Raw genomic sequence first — 19,465 nt, forward strand, 5'->3', positions numbered from 1 at the left:
TTTGTGCAACTCTTCTGCTTCTTGACTGCACCCAAGGATGTGGAGGAGCCAGAAAAGCCTATAAGGAAGTTGGTCAGCAGGTAACACTGATGACTTGAGGTAATCACACAGAACAATTGTGCCACTGGTAGAAAAATTTCTCTGCCCAAGGTTGCCTGTACTCTCACTCAAATTGGAGATAACTGTTTCTACCAGTTATCTATTAGTGTAGCCAGCCAGATGTTTTAAACTTCTTTATATTAATACCTAATTACTGGCTTCAGTGATATATTGGAGCAACAAAGGCTGTGTGTGTTAACCTGGAGTCGTGGTTGCTGGTGAAGATGTTTTTTGCTACTGCAAACATCCCAATACCCTGACTTCTGCAGGGAGGCAGCTATGAAGCTTTTTATATCCAAGAGCCTGGAGATGTATAGCACTTTCTTTAGGAACAGAAATATTAATCGTGGTGCTATGGGCAGAATCCTCTACACAGCTTCCCTAAACCCCCCATGTTCCTTTTAGTTAGCCAAAACTCCAATTTGCAATCTTGTTTATGCTACAGTGCCACTTTGCATTGTGTGTTCACTCAAAGACTGAGAGTTACACTTTACATCTTTAATATGAGTGCCCACTCATGGCCACAGAGAAACACTGTGAATGTCACAATGTCACTTCTGACCTGTGCACACCTGCTAAAGGGAGGAATTTGTATGGGAGCACTTAGGCAAAACCTACCAGAGAGCTGGATGCAGCTGTTTAGATTTCTGTTTACAGCATGACAGTCTTAGCACAAAAGACAGAAGTAAATGAAGGTGTTTTGCCTTCAGCTCGATGCCACAGCAGCAAGGAATCAGTTTATTAACCCAGGGAGAGGAATGCAGCCCCTCCTTCAGCCCAGATGTGAATAGTGGGTGGTGCTGCCAGAGCCATTGTCAGTGGAAGCATAAAGGGAAAAAAGGCTCCTAATTGATCACATTCAATTGCAGAGCTCTCAGCCTCTGGTCTGTGACACTGATGAGAACCACATGCACAGGCACTATCAAAACCAGGTTTGATATCACACTGCTTTTAGTGTAGGAGCCAAGATCTGGGGGGAGCAGTGCAATTGAAAGCAAAAAGGAAATTTTGCAGGGGTCTTGATCCTTGGTGATGCAGGTATTCCTTGCCTCTTACACTACAAATGGGATCCTTGTAGGATCATGGACAGTGTTTTAGGCAAGAATGTTGCATATATGAAATACAAGCAAGTCTGAATTTTTTCTGAGCTTTTAGACTCTTAAAGGGGACTTCTTCAATTCTTGTTTTTTCAGCCCTTAGTCTGCTATTAACTCTGAATATAGAGAAAACACTATTCTTAATTGGTGGGATTAGTTAAGGTCAGTGAAAATTCAGTTAACTATTATCAGTCAAGTTTACTGATACAATTAACAGATTACTGGATTGATTGCTCACACTGGAGTTTCAGAACGAGCCTGTGACCAAGTGCCATTCCTGCTGAGTCAAGCTGTGGTGTCACAGAGGTGGAGCAGGAAGGGTGAGCAGTGGTACAGGCACATGCTGCATAGCCACAGCAGCGTGAAAAGAATCAGCCTGAAATATGGGTCAGCCAGATCAACTACTGACTTCACAATTGCGGTGCAAAGGAAAGCTGTTGAGTAAATAACGTGCAAAGGTGTGGAATGCAAGAGCAGCCTGTGATATAAAACCCCAGGGCAACATTTGTCCAAGCCCAACCCACTTGTGAGCACAGCAAAGTTTCTTAGTGCCACTCTGTGCTGTCTCACAGGCATGACAGCAGCTGCAGAGCATCACCATCATGGGTTACTTTTAGCAGCTTTTCCCTTTTTACCCAATATCTCATAGTCACAGTGCTGTCGGTAACAGTTTTGCCTTTGGGGGCATTAGGGCTGAACAAGAGAGAGATACAAATGTCAAGCAAGACTTGATTTATATTTTCTTCTCAACTGATTGTTTAAGAAACTCAAATTAAGAATTCACACAAGCTCAGCTTCTCTGCTGCCCCCAGAGAATCTAAGTCACAGCTCTTGCAAGATTGTCTATTGTCTTGAAAGGACTTTGGACCAGGCCCAAAGCAGCCATAGCAGGACTCTGTGCAATAATTTCTAAAGTTAATCACAGAGCATGCATGCAAGAAAGGTGAGTGACAAAGTCCTACCCAAAGTCCTGTTCTACAGCTACTGCTGTTAGTAGCCTCTAAGAGTCCAAGGGTTATGCATCACCTTAAATTGCTCCCCAAGGGTGAGAATCATTAAACATGGAAAAGACAGAACAGCGTGCTGATTTGACATAATCATTTCAGCAGCTGCCTGTTCTGCAAATGCTGTTGAATCTCCAGGATGTTGCTGGTAGTTGCCAAAATTATGACTGCAAGACAGGCAAGGAGTGGAAGCACAAATTAAAACACTTGGGAATCATTCTGTCTCAGGTCTGTAATAGTCTGCATTCATTTTCGCTTGGAGGTGTTTTATTGAAACTCTCTGTCTTCCCTCCCTCCCCCAGTAATTACCCTGTTGTAAAGCCACAGTGTGTGAAAGTGCTTCAATTTGAAACCCATGCTGTACCAAATTGTTCACATCCATGCCAGTCATTCTCTGCTACATGAAGCCTGGAAAAAACATTGCTTTCATATTTTTTATCAAAAAAACCCGAGGGCTGTTGTTTTCTTGGAATGTTCTGAGTGAGCATATGCACTCCATAAAACCACTTCTGGTGTGTCAGTTCATTTTCTGGAGTGCCAGTGAACCTTGAAGAGTGGTCTCTTAATGATATCTCAAAGCTTTAGTTAGATTTTAGAAAATCAGAGGAGCAGCTCGTTGCTGCTGAGATGGGAAGGACTTCCAAGTGCATTTGTCAGGACACCACATTAATGTGACCCTCTCCACTCCCCAGATCACCTTGCCAGTGAAATTGCAGTGAAATTGCAGGAGGAGGCTTTCCACCAGCATTACAAAATGCCTTCAGTTTCCCCTCCAATCCAGATAATGATTCTGTTTGCTGATTTCCCACTGGGATTTAAAAGGGAGTTTGTAGAGCCAGGCAACTTCTATAGGCCCTTCCTTACTACTTATTCAGAAAGGTTCTGTGGCTAATATATATGTATTTGTGCTGAGGTGGTGCCTTCACTGCTCTCAGCTCCATAGCCAGGGGCAAAACTCAGAGATACTGGTGTCAGCTGCAGCCTTTAGTTGTCTTCAGACTAAACCCCTAGAGAGGGGAAGGAGGGCAGAACTGTGAGGGGTGAGCTTGTCTCCACCTCCAAAGGCCAGCAGGAGCAATTGTATTAACTCTATGGAATTAACCCTATGGAATTGCTATCATCTAACACACCAAAGGTACAGTGTCCTGAAAATGCAAAGGAAAGCATTTCTGCCTTATTAGCCTCACTTTTATGCTATCAGGAGGGGATCCAGCTATGTATTAGGGTTTTACTCAGTCTGCACAAGGCAAACCAATAGATTTTTAAAAACAACAGATTTTGCATAAAGCAGCAAATTGCTCGGTATTGGTTGCAGTGAGCTGAACTCACCTGGAGCAGTCTTCTAGTCACAAAAAATCTCTGCATCCAGTCTCCTGGGTAACCTGCTTCTCCCTGCAGGCCTTCTTTAACTCGCTGCTTATCTTCCTCACCATGCTGTGTTGCTTTATCAAACCTGGGGAAGGGAAGAGAGACAGTGGGTTACACAGAGAGGCAATTTACAAGGTACACCAGCACAAAGCAGAAATGAAAAACAAGCAACCCCCAGATCACATAGGTGTGAGAGACATACAAATGCATAATGTCAGTCATAGCTCTCATTGTTTTCATATCCATGAGATAATTCCTAAGTCCCTCGAGTCCATGACATGCAAGCCCAGGATAAAATAAGCAGGGATGAATTAGCTGCACGATACATGGATGAACAAAATGAAATCAAGTGCTTTTATTGTACAAGGGGAAATGCTTTGCGTTAAACAGAGGACACGTCAATTCAAATCATGGCTCACGCTGCATAAATGATAATGAGACTGTCTCAGGCTGAGTGAAAATGCTGAAGGGATCAAAGACACCCACACTGTCACTGTAGGACACGAAATAAAACAACGCAGACATGCAACTCTCCAAGGTAAAAAAGAGGGAAGTTTAATTTCTGACTCCAACATTTATAGATTTCCAAAGGTGACAGTGGATTGGAGGATGACAGTGCCACCTCTCCACTGACACTGGACAAACCAACAGTCCATCAAATTTCTCCTCCACCAGAAAAGAATGCAAAACAATAAGTTATTTACATAAAGTGCATGAGAAAGTTCATTACAAGAATACAAACATCAGAAGGCTTAGAAAATCTTAAAAAAACAGGATCATACCCACATGATGCTGCATCGTAACAGTGCTTATCGTTCACCTGGAACAGTGGAATTTATCTTCATAACAAACAGTTCTCCTTTGATAGATACCTAGTGCACTTCACACACAGCACTGAGCCAGCAATAAGGCTATTCAGTCTCTCTGTCTTTCCCCCCATCCCAAGTGTCCTATATTTTTGTCATTTACATTGAAATCCAGTCATTCCTTGACTGTAGTATTTGCTGGGTCCCCAGGATGAAGGAAGAATTGAGAATCTGACTCCATGTTCTTAGAAGGCTAATTTATTATTCTATGATCTTATATCATATTAAAGAATGCTACACTAAAAGTCTACTAAAGAATAAAGATACTTACAGAAGGCTACAAAGAATGATAATGAAAACTTGTGACTGCTTCCAGAGTCCTGACACAGCTGGACTGTGATTGGTCATTAAGTCAAAACAATTCACATGAAACTAATCAAACATTCACCTGTTGGATAAACAATCTCCAAACACATTCCAAAGCAGCAAAACACAGGAGAAGCAGATCAGATAATTATTATTTTCATTTTTCTCTGAGGATTCTCAGCTTCCCAGGAGAAGAATCCTGGGCAAAGGGATTTTTCAGAAAATATGACAGTGACACTTGACATTACTGGAACCACAAGCATTGATCTCATTTGATACCACTACTTCTGTAGATGGAGACAGGACTTCCCTGCAAGACACAGTAATGTGTCCAGGCAAGACACAATAATGGAAGTGAAGGCACAGCTCATGTGTCATGCGGCAATAGATGAGTTATATTTCAATCTTTCATTTGAAAGTGACATATTCAGAGATTCCTGAGGGGACTTTCACAGCCTTTTTGGGTTTTTTACTGTTGTTCTGTGCTATGCAGCCAGTCAGTTTTATTTTGATGCTTCCTAGCATTTTCTAGGTAATTTCATTTTGGCATTTAATGCTTTGCCTTGGGAAATCTTGAAGTGTGCTGCTGTAAGCAGTCAATAGCACTCAGGACATGGTCAAGGACAGGCTGGATTGCACTACATTTGTGGCTTGTTTGAGAATGCATGACAGTAAGTTCAGCACTGCACAATTCTCACTCCTTGAACTGGAAATGAGACTGAAGGATGACTCATGCATTTCCACATCCAACTTCTGCAATGAACCTCTGACCCAGCTGCTTTCTTAGAGGCCCCATCTTTTCTTTAAGAAGGAATAACGACAAGAAAGGAACTAACCTAGTAAGACATTGCAGCCTTACACTGCAGACAGCATACATTAGGCAAGGATGGGGAGAGTTTGAGAAATGTCACCCCGACCTCTGGGTTCTGTTGTTTCATTTGTTAGACCTGCAGAAAAGGCTGCTGGTATGAACTGGACAGGAAATGGTAAGTTATAGCTGAACTGTGTGGGGTTGAATTGGTCACTTACCAACTTCCCCAGCTCTAAAGTGAAACCAGGTTTCTTTCAGAATAAGAATTGAAGAACTTGTTGTTTGTACCAGGTTTTTAGGCAAAGGGTTCAGTCATCTAGCTCTAGGGAAAAATCCAGGGCCAAAGGAAGCAACTAAGGACCTGCCAGCCATGCTAGCTACCTGGCTCAACCCCTAAGACTGACCTTAACTTGACTTAGCTGTGGGGTGACATAGCTGAGCACAGTTAGCACCTTAAAATAACTTTTTTATTGGTGTCTATCAACAGTTTCTTTGTCACTCCTTACTCTTTGGTCACACCACTGATACATGCACAAAAACTCTCTTCCTGCAGAAAGCTGCTAAGTCCTTTGCACACATTAGCTTACCCAGACACTGATTACAATCAAAGCATAATGTCCAGCCTTGTCTCACTGCACTGCATGTGCAAACAGATGGAAGAGTTTGGCTGGGTTTTTGGAGCCAACAAACTGATCTGTGCACACTTTGGCTGGGTGTTTGCAGCCAAGAAACTGATATATGCATATTTTTAACTTAATGGTGGCTTTTGAAACAAAATCACTGAATTGTTAGGGTTGGAAGGGGCCTCTGGAGATCATCCAGTCCAGCTCCCTGCCACCCCTTCCCCCTTCCAAGGCAGGGTGACCTGGAGCAGGTGACACAGGAACGTGACCAGTTGTGCTTGGAACATCTCCAGAGAGACTCCATGCCCTTCTCAGGCAGCCTGTCCCAGTGTTCAGCCACCCTCAACATAAAGAAGTTCTTTCTCATGTTTAGCTGGAACTTGTGGTGTTTTAGTTTATGCCCACCATCCTGTGACTGGGTACCACTGAGAAGAGTCTGGCACCATCCTCATGGCACCTGCCTTCGAGGCATTAAGGAGATCAGAAGCTGTGAGGTTCACATCAGGCAGGCAGAGCAGCCGGGCTGCCTCCTCTGCTGGGACACCTCTAACCAGCTGTGAACTCCAACAGGGCCCCCCCGTGTAGCCACATTTCACAGAGAAAAGCGAGGCACAACTCAAGAATATTTCTGGGTTTCACATTCTCTGAACCTCAGAGAAAGGAAAAACAATTCTTATCATTTGCTGTGCCAAAGTAGAATGCAATATGGAGACTGTTTACCCAAAGTGATGGTGATTTGTTTCCTTGGCCTATCAGGGTGTGTGTGTGTCGGGACTGTGGGCTGACAGTCACGAGATTGAGCGCAGTGGAGTGCTTGGCGGATTCAGTTTAGATGGAATGTAATATAGTGTAATATAGTATAGAATAATATAGTATAATAAAGTAATTAATTAGCCTTCTGATAAGATAGAGTCAGATGCATCATTCCCTCCCCATACCAATTCCATACCTGGCGCGCCCCAGAGCCGCCGCGCACCGCCCGCCGAGTCCGGGCCGGGGCCGGGCGGGGCCGGGGGCGGTGTCCCGGCTCCCCCCGCCCCTCTCTGTCCCCGAGCCCGGCCCTGCCGGCGGTCCCGGGGCTGCTGCCATGGAGCTGCCGGCCGTCAGCCTCAAGGTAGGGGCTTCCCCTGCCCCGGGGCTCGGGAGCGGGGCCGGGGGAGCGGGAGGGCGGCTGGGGGCGGCTGCGGCGGGCTGAGCCCCCCCGGGAGTTCGGATCGAATCGGCCCTCCCTGTACCCTGCTCCTCTCGCATGATCTCCGGCCGTGTGCCCGCTCCAGATCCTGGCTGAGGCCCTGCTGGAGCTGCGGAGCCCTCCGAGGAGGAAAATCGGAGCCCTCCGAGGAGGAAAACCGGAGCCCTCCGAGGAGGAAAAACTGAAGTTTCTCCTTTTTTTATCACGTGGTCAAAGGCTGCAGAAGTTCTGAAGGCCATGAATCCGAGTCGGAGGGAGGTTTAGGTTGGCTGTCAGGAAAATGTTTTCTCCAGAGGGTGATCCGGCATTGAACAGGCTCCCCAGGGCAGTGGTCACAGTATCAAGCCTGAGTTCAAGGAGCATTAGGACAACGCTCTCAAGCACAGGCTGGAATTCTTGTGGTGTCTTGTGCAGGGCCAGCAGTTGGTGATCCTGATGGGTCCCTTCCAACTCAGTGGATGATTCTTGCTTAAACCCACCAGGTGATGACTCCAAAGTTTGCCCCTACTTCAGGGATATTGCTGAAGTGGCCAAGGACTGGGCAGAGACAACAGCTGGCTATTAACTAATGTCCATGGAGGTTCCTAGATCAGCTGACCAGAGCTAAGCCAAGATAAACACTGCACAAGATCCTGAGGAGACAAAGCTTTTGCTTGTCAGGCAAAGTATCTTAGAAAAATAAGCCCACTTACTTCGGGCTTATAATCTGATACATAACTGCAATTGCTTCTCTGCTGGCTAGGGCAGGCTCCACTTGTGGGCACTTTGGAAATTTCAGTGAATATCTGATAACCACAAAAGGAGATAGAACAGACTTAACCAGTAACATAGCATTTTTCACTTTTGGAAGAAGCACTTCCTTGCTTCTGGCCAGTGGATGTTAAAATCACACTTTGCTTTTGATGTTGATGTTTGATTCTGATGTCTTCTGTGCTACCAGATACGTGACATTTTCCCCTATTTTTTTGTCTTTCACATTTTCAGAGCCCTGAGATTTCTAGGTGTTCATGTCCTTTCCCAGCTTCACTACCTTGTGATTTTATTTAATACAGCGTGGTTCAGGTGCTATCTTTGGTTAAAGCTTTGCCTAGAGACTGAAAGCATCACAGATCACATCAGGGCATTTTTTGCTGATTTGTTAAGCTGTGAGCAGTGGCCTAGGACCAGGCTGCCTATGGCTTGGATAGGAGAATAGTATTATCTCAGCTTTATTATTAATTCAGCTTTGTATAGGACAGCTTTCATGTGGCTGTATTAAAGAAAAGATTGGTGTTCATATAATGATGAATACCCCTCTTACTAGTTCACCAAGAAAAGCAACTTCCCTCATTAGAGGCAAGTAAGCAAATGGATTTTTCAAGGCCCAGCTTGTGGATTATATTACATTCTGGAAACAAGCTGATACTTTGCTCTGACAAGTTTGGACTACTGTGTGATTCCCAGGGCAGTAGGAAGATTAAAAGATCTTGCCTTCTGCTTTGTTTTTTAACTTGATTTGATTATTTTTTCCCATGCTAAAACAACAGTAAAAACTGAGGACACTTAATTAAGAAGTTTGCCAACACAAAATACATGTTCTACCGTGGGAAATGGAGATAGGGCAGGTGAAAAGCACTGACTTTTCAGTGAATGAGTCACAAAGACAATAAAACTGAAATGTTGCCTTTCTTCCTTGTTTCAGACAACCATTCCCCAGCCTCTTGCTAGATAAGTGTGAGTTTGTCCTGGGCAAACTGTTTTCAGCATTAAGAAATTCCTTCTTGTCAAGTCTGCCACTTGTGCTCTGAGCTGCAAAGCCAGGAATTGGGAGTGAATAGTTGTACCTACACTTCATTCTGTTCCTGAGTTAGGGCCTGACTCCCTATAAAATACCACAAAAGTGGGGAAGATTCTTACTCCGAAGGGGCCTAGAAATAACACACACTGCTATGATTCATTGGCATGATCTGCTTACTGGTTCTGTGAGATTATAAAGATGAGCCTTGTGATAGAAGTAGTTCCAAGAAAGCTGCATGACTGAGCTGTGTTTGTGCCAGAATGTAGCAGTATCTTAGCCTCGGGGTAGCTCTTTAAGCAGAGCTGTAAAATTAAGGTAGCAGGCTTTGCCCTGGAGTGGGTGGGGAACATGCTCATTGAACAGGATCTACTGGCTCGGTTCAGCAAAACACGGGGGGAGCAGCACAGCCATGCTTTTGCCATGACAGCTTGACACCTGTGATTATTGAAATAATCATGCAGAGCCTCAAAATACAACGTTTAACTTTGATCAAGCCTGGACAATGCCCTGCAATTCATGTGCCTGGAAACACAGATCTTGTGCTTAGGCATTTTTAAATGCTAAGTCACAGAAGCAAGGAATAATAGAGATGTCTGTATGCCATGTGATTAAACCTCCTACTCAAAGCAAGGCAAACTGCAAAGTTAGATCAAATAGCTCAACTCAAAAATCAGCTGAGTTTTAAAATAAGAACAGAGCCATGTCAGCCCCATTGGATAGCCTGTCCCACTGCTTAAGCACTTTCATTATTATCACTCTGTTATAATAATGAGGAGCATCCTCACAGGTGGCCACTCAGATTCATATTTTGGTTTTGTGTGTTCTCAGGTGAATGTCACTCATAGAGTAGGTGAGCTTGCTCAAAAATAGAAATTTAGATACAACAAGAAAATAATTGTAATTTGGAACTGTTTCATTTTTAACTTGGTCAAAATTCAATCTTGTGCTAAGCTCTGTGCTGAAGCATGTTTAAAGGAGTTCCTGTTCCAAAGAGTTTCCCATCTAATGAGACCCTGGCAGACCTAGGCTCTTTTTATGCTTGGCAATTAGTTTCATCACATGCTGGGATTTGCAAAGGAGGTAGGAATTCTCCTTAGCTCTCCCCAGTTTCCAATGGGGTGCTTTTAATTACATAGCCATCCTTTTTCTCAGAAGAGATGGAGACAAAGGACCCACCTTTCTTAATTTCTGCTCTCACCACTAGTTCATCAATAACTTTGGAGTTATTTTCTCAAAAGAAGAAATGTATGTCTGTCTTAGCTACAGACTTAAGTCCTTGGATAGATGGAAACATTTTAAATTATTCTGCTGTTTTATCAGGAGACTGCCTGCAAATTAACTAATCTCACATAGTAACTTGTAATTTTTCATTAACACTATATTTTCTATGTTAAAGCATACCAGCACCACCAGCCAACTCCATAGTGTGCTGAAGAACTGTCAGGTAAATTGGACTAATAACTAAAAAGGGAATATCTTGGTTTTATTTCAGCAGTCATTCAAAGTATCAGCCCTAGTTTGCCTGACTTTATGCTGATGACTAAACATACTTCATAATTTAGTAACTGCAGTATTGATCTAGACAGCTTTAAAAAAAACCCACTCTGCCTAATTATGTTAACTGGTGAGCTTTGAGGGGTCTTGAGGGTATGTAACATGCAATTAAAGACTACCTAATTAAGATTTTTCCTGATGTTGTGATAGTCTCTTGAGTAAATGCTATTTGCATGTCTCCATTCTCATATCCAGGAATATCTTGTATTTGACTGATTAGCAGTTTTTCCAGTATGTCTGTGGTACAATTTGGGAGAAGGGGAAGCATGAGGGGTGGTGAAGCATTTTGTAAGCTTTCATGAACAACTAAAGAAATTAATTAGTAAAAATGAGCCGTGTTGGAAGTTACAGTGAAGTGTAGTGAGTGCTCAGCAGCTGTGATGGGGCACTGCAGTGAAGGAAGAGCAGGAAATCTTTTGCATTGTGGTGTCCTGGCCGAGCAGTGTGAGCCCAGCAGCTGGGCCACTCCTGTGCTGTCCTGACTGTGCTTCACTTATGTCACAGCCTCACTCTCTTCTCCAGCAACTACTTTTGTTTTCAGTTAGAGCATAGACAGATGTTTTAAGTCAAGGAATCTAGCAGGGTGTCAGTAGATTTTAATTTTTTTGTGTGTGTCTTAATACTCCTATCTGCATACAGCTTTCCTGTGTCCACTGAGTAACTTAGGCTTTTGCTGTGTACTCATTTCCCAATTTTCTTTTTTTTCCTTTGGGGTGGGGGAGTGTGCTTCAGAGGGGTTTTAGTAATGTAGGTTTTGTCTTTTTAATACCAAAGTCAGCAGAAATGCCAATTTGAAGCCTTTCTCACAGCTAGGAAAAAATGAAAGTGCACCTGTATCCCATGGATCCTCTGATATGTCCAGGCTTCAGCCTTTCTTTAGTGAGACTGTTAACAGAGCCTGTCTTCCAAATTCTTGCTTTCACAAATGTTTAGAGAGCAAATATGAGTGATCTCCCTTTGCTGGAGTGACCAGCAGGCTATAGATGTAGAAAAAGCCTGAAGTGATATATTTTTGTTCCCATATGCTCTCTGAATAAACATGTAGGGTTTGTTTCCTTGGTTACAAAAATGGCAAGTGGTGGTGAAGAGAATCCTTGTATCACTTATTACAGTACAATCCTTTCTTCTTGGATTTGTCCCATTAAGCACAAGGACCAGGATCATTAAGGACACTTGCAAAGTACAGAATTTGTGACAGCATTATCTTACTGTTACTCAGGGCACTGTTGGCAATGGGACCTAGTGGCTTCACTGGGAGTGGAAAGAGCTGTGTGCTCTGGTAGGATCAGGTTCACAGAGTCCTGGAAGAAGCCTTCAGATCTGTTAATACTGCAGTGAGGTTAGACCACTGCTCTGAACAGACTGGAAGGAGGTAAAAGAAGGATTTGCTGAGGACTGGAGGGAAATTCTGGGAGCTGGAGGCATGGCTATCCATGGGCATTTTGGTGATGGGATGCCAGATTGGTCATGTATAAACTGTGCTAGCACAGTGTTAATCAGATTGCCTGGCTTTCTGTGCAAGCTCTTCTGGAGTTCCAAAATTAATAACCCATTTAGAAAAGGCTAAGTGGTGCCTGAATCAGATGTTGACAGAGATGACAAGAAGAGTGAATGACTACAGTGTAGCACAACAGGACATACTCAGCAACAGATGTGGAGAAAAATAGCTTTGTCTTCACTGTCCCAATTGCTTCACCATCTTTCTGCACTGGTTCATGGGTCCAAGGCACTCTTCCACCCATCCCTGGGGAACATGATGGTGCCATTTCACGTTGATCCTCCCAGAGTTCTCCCCACATGCTAACCTGTCTTCCTGTTTGTTGTTTTTTTTTTCATAGGCTATCATTCTGGTACATTGGCTGCTCACAGTGTGGTGAGTGATTAGTGTCTGGCCTGGGGGACAAGAGAGTATTCCTTCAAACTAGGAATGGGATGTTCCCTGGGAATCAGCACCCCCTGTTTGTGCCTGTTTGCAAGAAAATCCTAAATCTAAGAGTGAGGTGTTTGTATGGGAACAGGGATGAAACCAAACTGTTGCAGACTTATTGTGAATGTGAGCTGGATTTTTTTTGTCTCTTTTGGCAGGGGATGCATGAATTACATGTTACCTGTCTCCTATGCCTGGGGAAATTTCAGTGTCCTTGCAGTGGGGATCTGGGCCATTGTGCAGCGAGATTCCCTTGATGCCATAACGATGGTGAGTGTAAGAGTGCTGGTCTGCCCCAGGCTGCTCAGGAAGAGGGTGGAGGGCAGAGTCTTTGAGCTAGTGATGATTTTCAGCTGTTCCCAATACAGAAGCTCCCTGTTTGGGTGGGTTTGTTTTTTTTTAAGAGAGCATATAAATCTATGAACTCTGTAAACCATGGTGAGAAGCATTCACTGTCAATTATTTTTCTTCTCAGAGATGTGACATACTTGATTCTTCCTTTTTTCACAACCTGCTGTTGTGACTTGTAATGCCAGATGAGGACTCAAAGCATTTAATATGCTTCAGTTGGAAGGGCTCTGTAAAATCCTTTTCTGAACATTGAATAGATTGGCAAACAAAAATAAACAATTCTAGAATATGAGAAGATATTTGACAGGAAAAGGCATGAAATACAAAATCATTCATCTAGGAGTAGCTGTCTGCCTGGGGCAGTACCAAGAGTGCTGTGTGATACTGGAGTGAAGAATGATTGTGCAACACAGATCTTGCAGGAAACAGATACTGACTGTTAGTGTTGGTGGTTAAACCCTTGTTCTGTTCATGTCCCATTCTCTGTCCTTGTTTCCAGTTCTTGACTGGCCTGCTGCTCACAGTCCTCACAGACATCATTCACATCTCTATCTTCTACCCTTCCCACGCCTACCTCAGTGATGCCAAGCGGTTCAGTGTAGGCATGGCCATCTTCAGCCTCCTCCTCAAACCCGTGTCCTGCTACTTGGTGTATCGGATGTATCGGGAGCGTGGAGGAGAGTACACCTTGAACATAGGTAGGAGCTTCTTCTGCTTCCCTATCAGTGTGGGCCACCTCCTCAGGGCTGCCTTGCGCTTCAGCCTGAGCTCTGTGCAACTGGATTCTGCCTTCCATTCCAGGCAGACAGGGTGCTTGCTCTGTCTTGCTCATGTTTGTTATCCCATTTTGTCCTTCTGGTGTGTCTTTGGCCTTAAATTTATATTCTTCCTCTCTCCCCTTGCAGAACTGAAGTTTTTGACATTTTGACATCTCAACACCATTTTGCCCACAATGGTTTTGAGAGGCTTTTCCTCTCTTCCTCTTCCTGCATTTGTGTGTGTTTGCTGGAAATTTTTGGGTGTCCTTTCTTTGTCAACCCTTTTTTTTCCTTCTGGGGGAAAGTAGAGGCAGTAGTTCCTCTGGCTGGATTATGAACAAGAGGGAAATAAAGCTGGATTTCTAACTCCACATGGGCCTCACATGTCCTATTTACCTTGATTGCTTTGGACTTTGTTCCTCACATGGAAATTGGGACTAATGTTAGCTTGGAGACATTTAATTTTTCCCCTGGTTGTATTTGAAAATGATAACGTGGAAGATTTGTCAGAGAGGATGGGCTGTGGCTAGATGTTCTGGGTCTTGGTCAGCTTTGCCAAGCATTCCTGGTAGTAATTCATGCCTGGGCAGCTGCCAGGGATTGATTGTTTGCCAGGGATTGTTGTTTGAATTCATGCTGGCAAAACCTGCAGCCTGTCACAGTTCTGTTTGTCATCCTGAGAAGGCTGTGCAGGAAAAAAGATGGTGTACCTGCATTACAATATCTGGAAGCTTTGGTGGTAGCAAAGATCACACTCCTGTGAAAAGAGATGGAAACCTGCAGGGGAGGAGAAGCCATGGAAAGAAACCATGGCTTAGGGCACTGTGTGATATTTGCACCTCTCTGCTAGTGGAGTGTGGATGTCATCTCTGCCAGCTACTTGTGAAAATCCAGATGGATATGTCTTATGCCTCCTGGGTCAGGAGGCATGTGAGTCACCTGCAGTGCCTTTTTTGTGTCAGTTTTTATTAGCTGCTCACTGTGCTTGTCATTGGGATTCAATATGTGTATAGAAAGTATTGGTATCATTGAGGAGTTCATCTCCTGCACTTCTTTTCAACCACACTATGCCAAACTGAGAGTCTCCTCTCAGGCACAGGTGGGAATTAAGACACTTTGTAGTTTCACATCCTCTCCTGATATGAAACTGTCTTTCTTACAAGATTTTCAGTACTGTGTGTTGCTTTGTGATGAATGTGCTTGACAAATTTCCTCTGATTTTCCTGCTATCTGGCATTTTCTTTTGAACTCAGCAGTGTTGAAATTTTCCTAGCCTTTTCTGTCTTGTTTTTCTTCTACTCTAAGTCCCTCTTTGTTGCCTGGGAGCATCCTTGCTGCTTAGAACAAATCCCTCATAGTCTGGTGGCTATCTGATTCAAGTTGCCTTCTCCCCATGGCAAATGCCCATAGATAAAGAGCTGTCCATGGATATTCTCTGCCTCCTCTTTCCCTGCTCATCCCCTGGACAGTAACATGATTTTGCAGAGGCAAATTGTTCATGGTTCAGTTAGGACCATTGGACTCAAATTTGAGGCAATTTGACCACATTTGAAGCATAGCTGCATTGTTGGGAAGAGTGGTTCACGGATGTAGCATTCCTTTAAATCTGTGCTGTCAGCTAGCCACAGCTCCTGCAGCTTTTGGCTCTGTCTGTTAATTTTTCCCTGAGTTCTCATACACTTATCTTGCTGAAATGCACTGTTACAGGAACCTGTTGTGCTGCTATGGGGTATTGTGGGTCTTGCTTTCCACACAGCCATGTGGCTGCTAAGAGACTGGTTCTCAAGGAAAGAACAGGCACGTTGGAAGGATGACTTTTCTTACCACCTTGTTTAGTGAGGATCACAGACCACAGGTGCTGGGGGAGCTGGTAAAATGTGTGCTTCTGAGCTGTTAGTTTCTTCTAGAGCATTCAGTTCTTGTGCTTTTGCCTTTGTGCCAAGCTTGTTCTCTTCCATCTCCATTCAGGTGTCACCAGTGCAGGCCGGGACAGCAGCAGCTACGAGCCCATTGATCAGCCAGAGGCACCTCCACAGTGGCCTTCCTCAAGCAAGGCAGCCCAGCCACCCTACTGAGGCACCCTGCAGCCAGCACAGACACTGCCCTTGCCCAGCCAAGCCTTCCTCTTCCCACTGAGCAGCACCTGCTACTGGGAAAATAAGAGAAGATCTGATATTTCTTTTGCCTGCCTAAAGGTTAGGCAGATGGGTGCTGCAGTAAGTCCAGAAGATCTTGGAGGTGTCATGTTAAGCACTGTGTAATCCCAGTACTCCTTTCTTCCCTCCCCCTAAATCTCTCCTCTGTACATGTGACTGGATGCACCTTCTGCAGTGTTCCATTGTGCTTCCTCTTCTTTATAAGAGAACCACTCAAAGTACTCCTGGACAAGCAATCTTTAAAAGGCTTATGGACTGCCCTAAAACAACACAGTGTAGCCTGATTTTGTGCAGATATATTTCCAGGAAACATCTGGGAGTTCCCAAGAGCTGGTTTTGATGGCATTATTTAACTTCTTGTGCTCCCAGTATCTGGTATTGGGTTTTATTAACTGATGCTTTTATGCAGGTTGAATGTCCTTCAGGATACTTAAAATGACTGTTGAATGTAGATTACACATCCTTTGTGCCTTGAAATATCCTTTTGCCTTCAGCTGCTTGTCTTAACAGAACTTGAAATGTTACCTTTTTCTAAGAAAACTATAAAATGAACACAGTTTTTCTGTGTTAGAAAAAGTTACACTGGTCACTTATGTCTCATTTGAAAATGTAGCTTTTCCTGAGGGCTTGGGACTGTAGCCAGGCCATCTGGGAGAGTTATTATGGGGGAAGGTCTACAGGGCTCTGGTGGCTTTTAGCCTAAGCTTTACTCTGAGAAGTAGAAGATACTGCATATAATTGTGTGGGTGGGGAGATGGGCTAGTAAAATGATTGAGGAAACATGGACTTATTTACACTGTAGATGTGAGCTCCATTGGGTGTGACAAACTATAGACTCTGTTGCTATGCACGATAAATCTGTCCTGCTGTGGATTTCAGGTAAGATTCTAAAAAAAGAAAACCAAAAAATCAAAACCCCAGAAGCATGCAAACAACCACATTTCAACAGGATTCATTTACAGAAGAAAATGAGTATGTTAGCTTTGGCAGAATTCTAGTGCTAGGAAGATAGGTATTTTTCTGAAGCAGGTTCATTGTCAAAGTTTATATCTGTTACTTTACAACTGCATTTCTCCTGACAAGACCTTCTGCTGTGTTGATTCTTGAATAACCAAGATCCCTGTTGACTTTGCTGTAACCTCCAGAAACGAGCCATTTGTATTTTTAAAACCAAGCAGATTTCTCCCAATTTCCATCACTTCAAACGTAAGCAGATGCTTCCTCTACTCTGCTGCACAAGCACCACATTGACCTCTTGGTGTACCTGAACCAAGCACATGGTAAATGCCATAAAAGTGTTACACATTCTTTTTTCAGGCTTTACATATAATAGGGCACAAGACTAGGAATTGGTCTGTTCATGTAATTAGATGGCAAAGAAGGAAAGAGTAGGCAGAAATTGCTGGGGCTTGTGGAGTTCCACAGCCTTTATGTGAATGGGTTTTTTCAGCTCTTTAGAACTGTACAGTGACAGCACAGAGCCCTGAGTAAGACATTTAAATGCTATGGGTTTTTTTTACCTAGCTCCATGGACCAAAGACTGAAAATCACTGCTTTTAATGCTGTGGGGTTTGGGTGTTGGCACAGTCAGTTTTAACTAGGGAGGCCTTCCAGATGTTATGCATTGGACATACCCATCTAGCTGACCTGTCCTGCGTTTTTCTGTGAGAAATTTGGTACATTTGAGAGCTCCAAGAAACAGAGCAAGGCATGAGTAACACTGATCTTACCGTACCTCAAGGATACCTGTTTTGGGCCGTAAATCAGAGGTGATGATACAAACAAACCCCTCACAAGTAACACTGATCTTACTGTACCTCAAGGATACCTGTTTTGGGCCGTAAATCAGAGGTGATGATACAAACAAACCCCTCACGAGTAACACTGATCTTACCGTACCTCAAGGATACCTGTTTTGGGCAGTAAATCAGAGGTGATGATAAAAACAGACCCTTCTCCCGGCTGAGGAGGAAGAGAGTGTATCTGGTTCAGGAGGGTGTGAGGGGATTCACGGGCCTGCTGTGCCAGAGCACGGCCTTGCTGCCTCTCAAGGGGTCTCAGTGACATCTCCTCACCCATACAGCTGCGATGCTCCATTCGGCTGGTTTCGCTTTGTGTTTTTAAACCCTCGGCTGCTGCTGCGCCCGGCGTTTTGGCGGTGAGCAGGCAGCTCCCAGCATTGAGCCCAGCCCGCCTAGGGCAGGTGCCTCCCTCAGCGCTGGCGGGTTCGGGTTGGGAAGGAGGGCGGAGGGGAAGCCGTGGCGGCTGTCCTGAGGCACTGCCCGGGACCGGCATGGCTCCCGCAGGTGCCTCCCTCAGCGCTGGCGGGTTCAGGTTCCTCTTGCAGAGGAAGCCGTGGCGCTGTCCTGAGGCACTGCTCAGGACAGGCACGGCTCCCGCCCGGCATGAGCCCCCTTCTCCCCGGCCGGTCCCCGGCTTTAATTAGCCATGGCCCAGAGCGGCTTTCCCCGGCCATCTGTAGCCCCGGTGACCGACCTAATCGGGGGGATAAGCTGCTTATGGAGCCGCAGCTGGAGCTGAGCGGGACGAGGGTGGCTGTGCCACGGAGGAGGTGCCGGCTCAGACGCTCGGTGTGGGTCGGTCCCCGGGGCCCAGCAGTGCAGCCGGTGCCTCTCGGTGTGGGTAAGTGGAGCCTCGGCCGTGGGTGAGGAGTTTCTCACTCCCATTACTGCGTCCTGGGTGCTTGGATGGCAGCGCTGCCGAGGGAGGGCTACCTGTGTGTGCGTGTTTGTTGCGGTGTGATGTCATGGTTTGCCTCAGATACCCCGGGTTTCTCGCTGAAGATTCCTTCCCCAGGTGTGTCAGTCGCCTCTCCTTCCCCCTCCTTTGCCCCCTGCCGAGTACTGTCTGTCAGTCCTGGCATTCCAGAAGGGCATCGAGTGGTTGGCAGGATTCAAAAGATGCCCTCTACCCCTGGGGAGACATTAAACTATCCAGGTGTCCTTTGTCCCTTAAGACCTCCTTCTATGTACCTGGTTGGTGGCTCCCTACCCCTTCCCTGCCCCTCTCCTCGGGGTTAAAAGGAACAGCAACCACGAGGTTTGTGAGTTCTGCTGGAGCTGTTGCTGCATTCAGAGGCCTGTGGGCCAGAATAAAGCTCCGGATCCAAACCCTCCATCAGAACTGACTCCTTTCCTTCACCATCACCTTAAAGTTTCTCCACCAGATGTAAACCTGGGGAGCAGCCCCTGTTACAGGGGGAAGCTCCATCCTGCAGCCATCAGAGCTCCTGCATGCCTGGACCTGCCTCCAAGCCCCTAGCTGCAGCATCTCTGCACCTCAGAGACACTTTTGACACTAGCCAAAAGTGTCTCTGAGGTGAAAACACCACAGTTGCCACTTTTTGTTTCAGCAGCAAGAGCCAGACAAGCTCAGGCACGTCCTGTCCGGCTATATTGGTAATATTCCAATACTTGTTGATCTCAGGCATTGTGCAGCAGCAGCGATGGTTGGTTTGGTTTGTAACGCTGAGCAGTGTTTGGAAAAATCCGCTTTCTAAGGCAGCTGAAGTGTGAGCTCGGAGTAATCACTGGCCCCTACTTGGAATATGAAATG

At 45.0% G+C, this 19,465-nt stretch overlaps 1 protein-coding gene across 2 annotated transcripts; it reads left to right on the plus strand.

Moving 5' to 3' along the window:
• Positions 1-7,209: 7,209 nt before the first annotated feature.
• On the plus strand, positions 7,210-16,465 carry AGTRAP (angiotensin II receptor associated protein). 2 transcript variants are annotated; one of them, XM_030963765.1, is made up of 6 exons: positions 7,243-7,288; positions 10,540-10,587; positions 12,536-12,570; positions 12,783-12,894; positions 13,475-13,673; positions 15,702-16,465. In XM_030963765.1, the coding sequence occupies exons 1-6, from the start codon at positions 7,262-7,264 to the stop codon at positions 15,806-15,808; spliced, it is 528 nt and encodes a 175-aa protein (XP_030819625.1). In that variant the 5' UTR covers positions 7,243-7,261; the 3' UTR covers positions 15,809-16,465. The 2 variants fall into 2 exon arrangements, with proteins under 2 accessions (XP_030819626.1, XP_030819625.1); XM_030963766.1 differs by lacking the exon at positions 10,540-10,587 and having other exon boundaries at positions 7,210-7,288.
• Positions 16,466-19,465: the final 3,000 nt, after the last annotated feature.

Source organism: Camarhynchus parvulus, chromosome 21 (assembly GCF_901933205.1).
Source record: "Camarhynchus parvulus chromosome 21, STF_HiC, whole genome shotgun sequence".
Lineage (NCBI taxonomy): Eukaryota > Metazoa > Chordata > Aves > Passeriformes > Thraupidae > Camarhynchus > Camarhynchus parvulus.

Excerpts from the sequence above, each read along its gene's own strand:
- AGTRAP (XM_030963765.1), top strand. The coding sequence starts at position 7,262 with ATGGAGCTGCCGGCCGTCAGCCTCAAG. Across the intron at positions 7,289-10,539 it reads TGCCGGCCGTCAGCCTCAAG|CATACCAGCACCACCAGCCA; the intron begins GTAGGGGCTTCC and ends TCTATGTTAAAG. Across the intron at positions 10,588-12,535 it reads GTGTGCTGAAGAACTGTCAG|GCTATCATTCTGGTACATTG; the intron begins GTAAATTGGACT and ends TTTTTTTCATAG.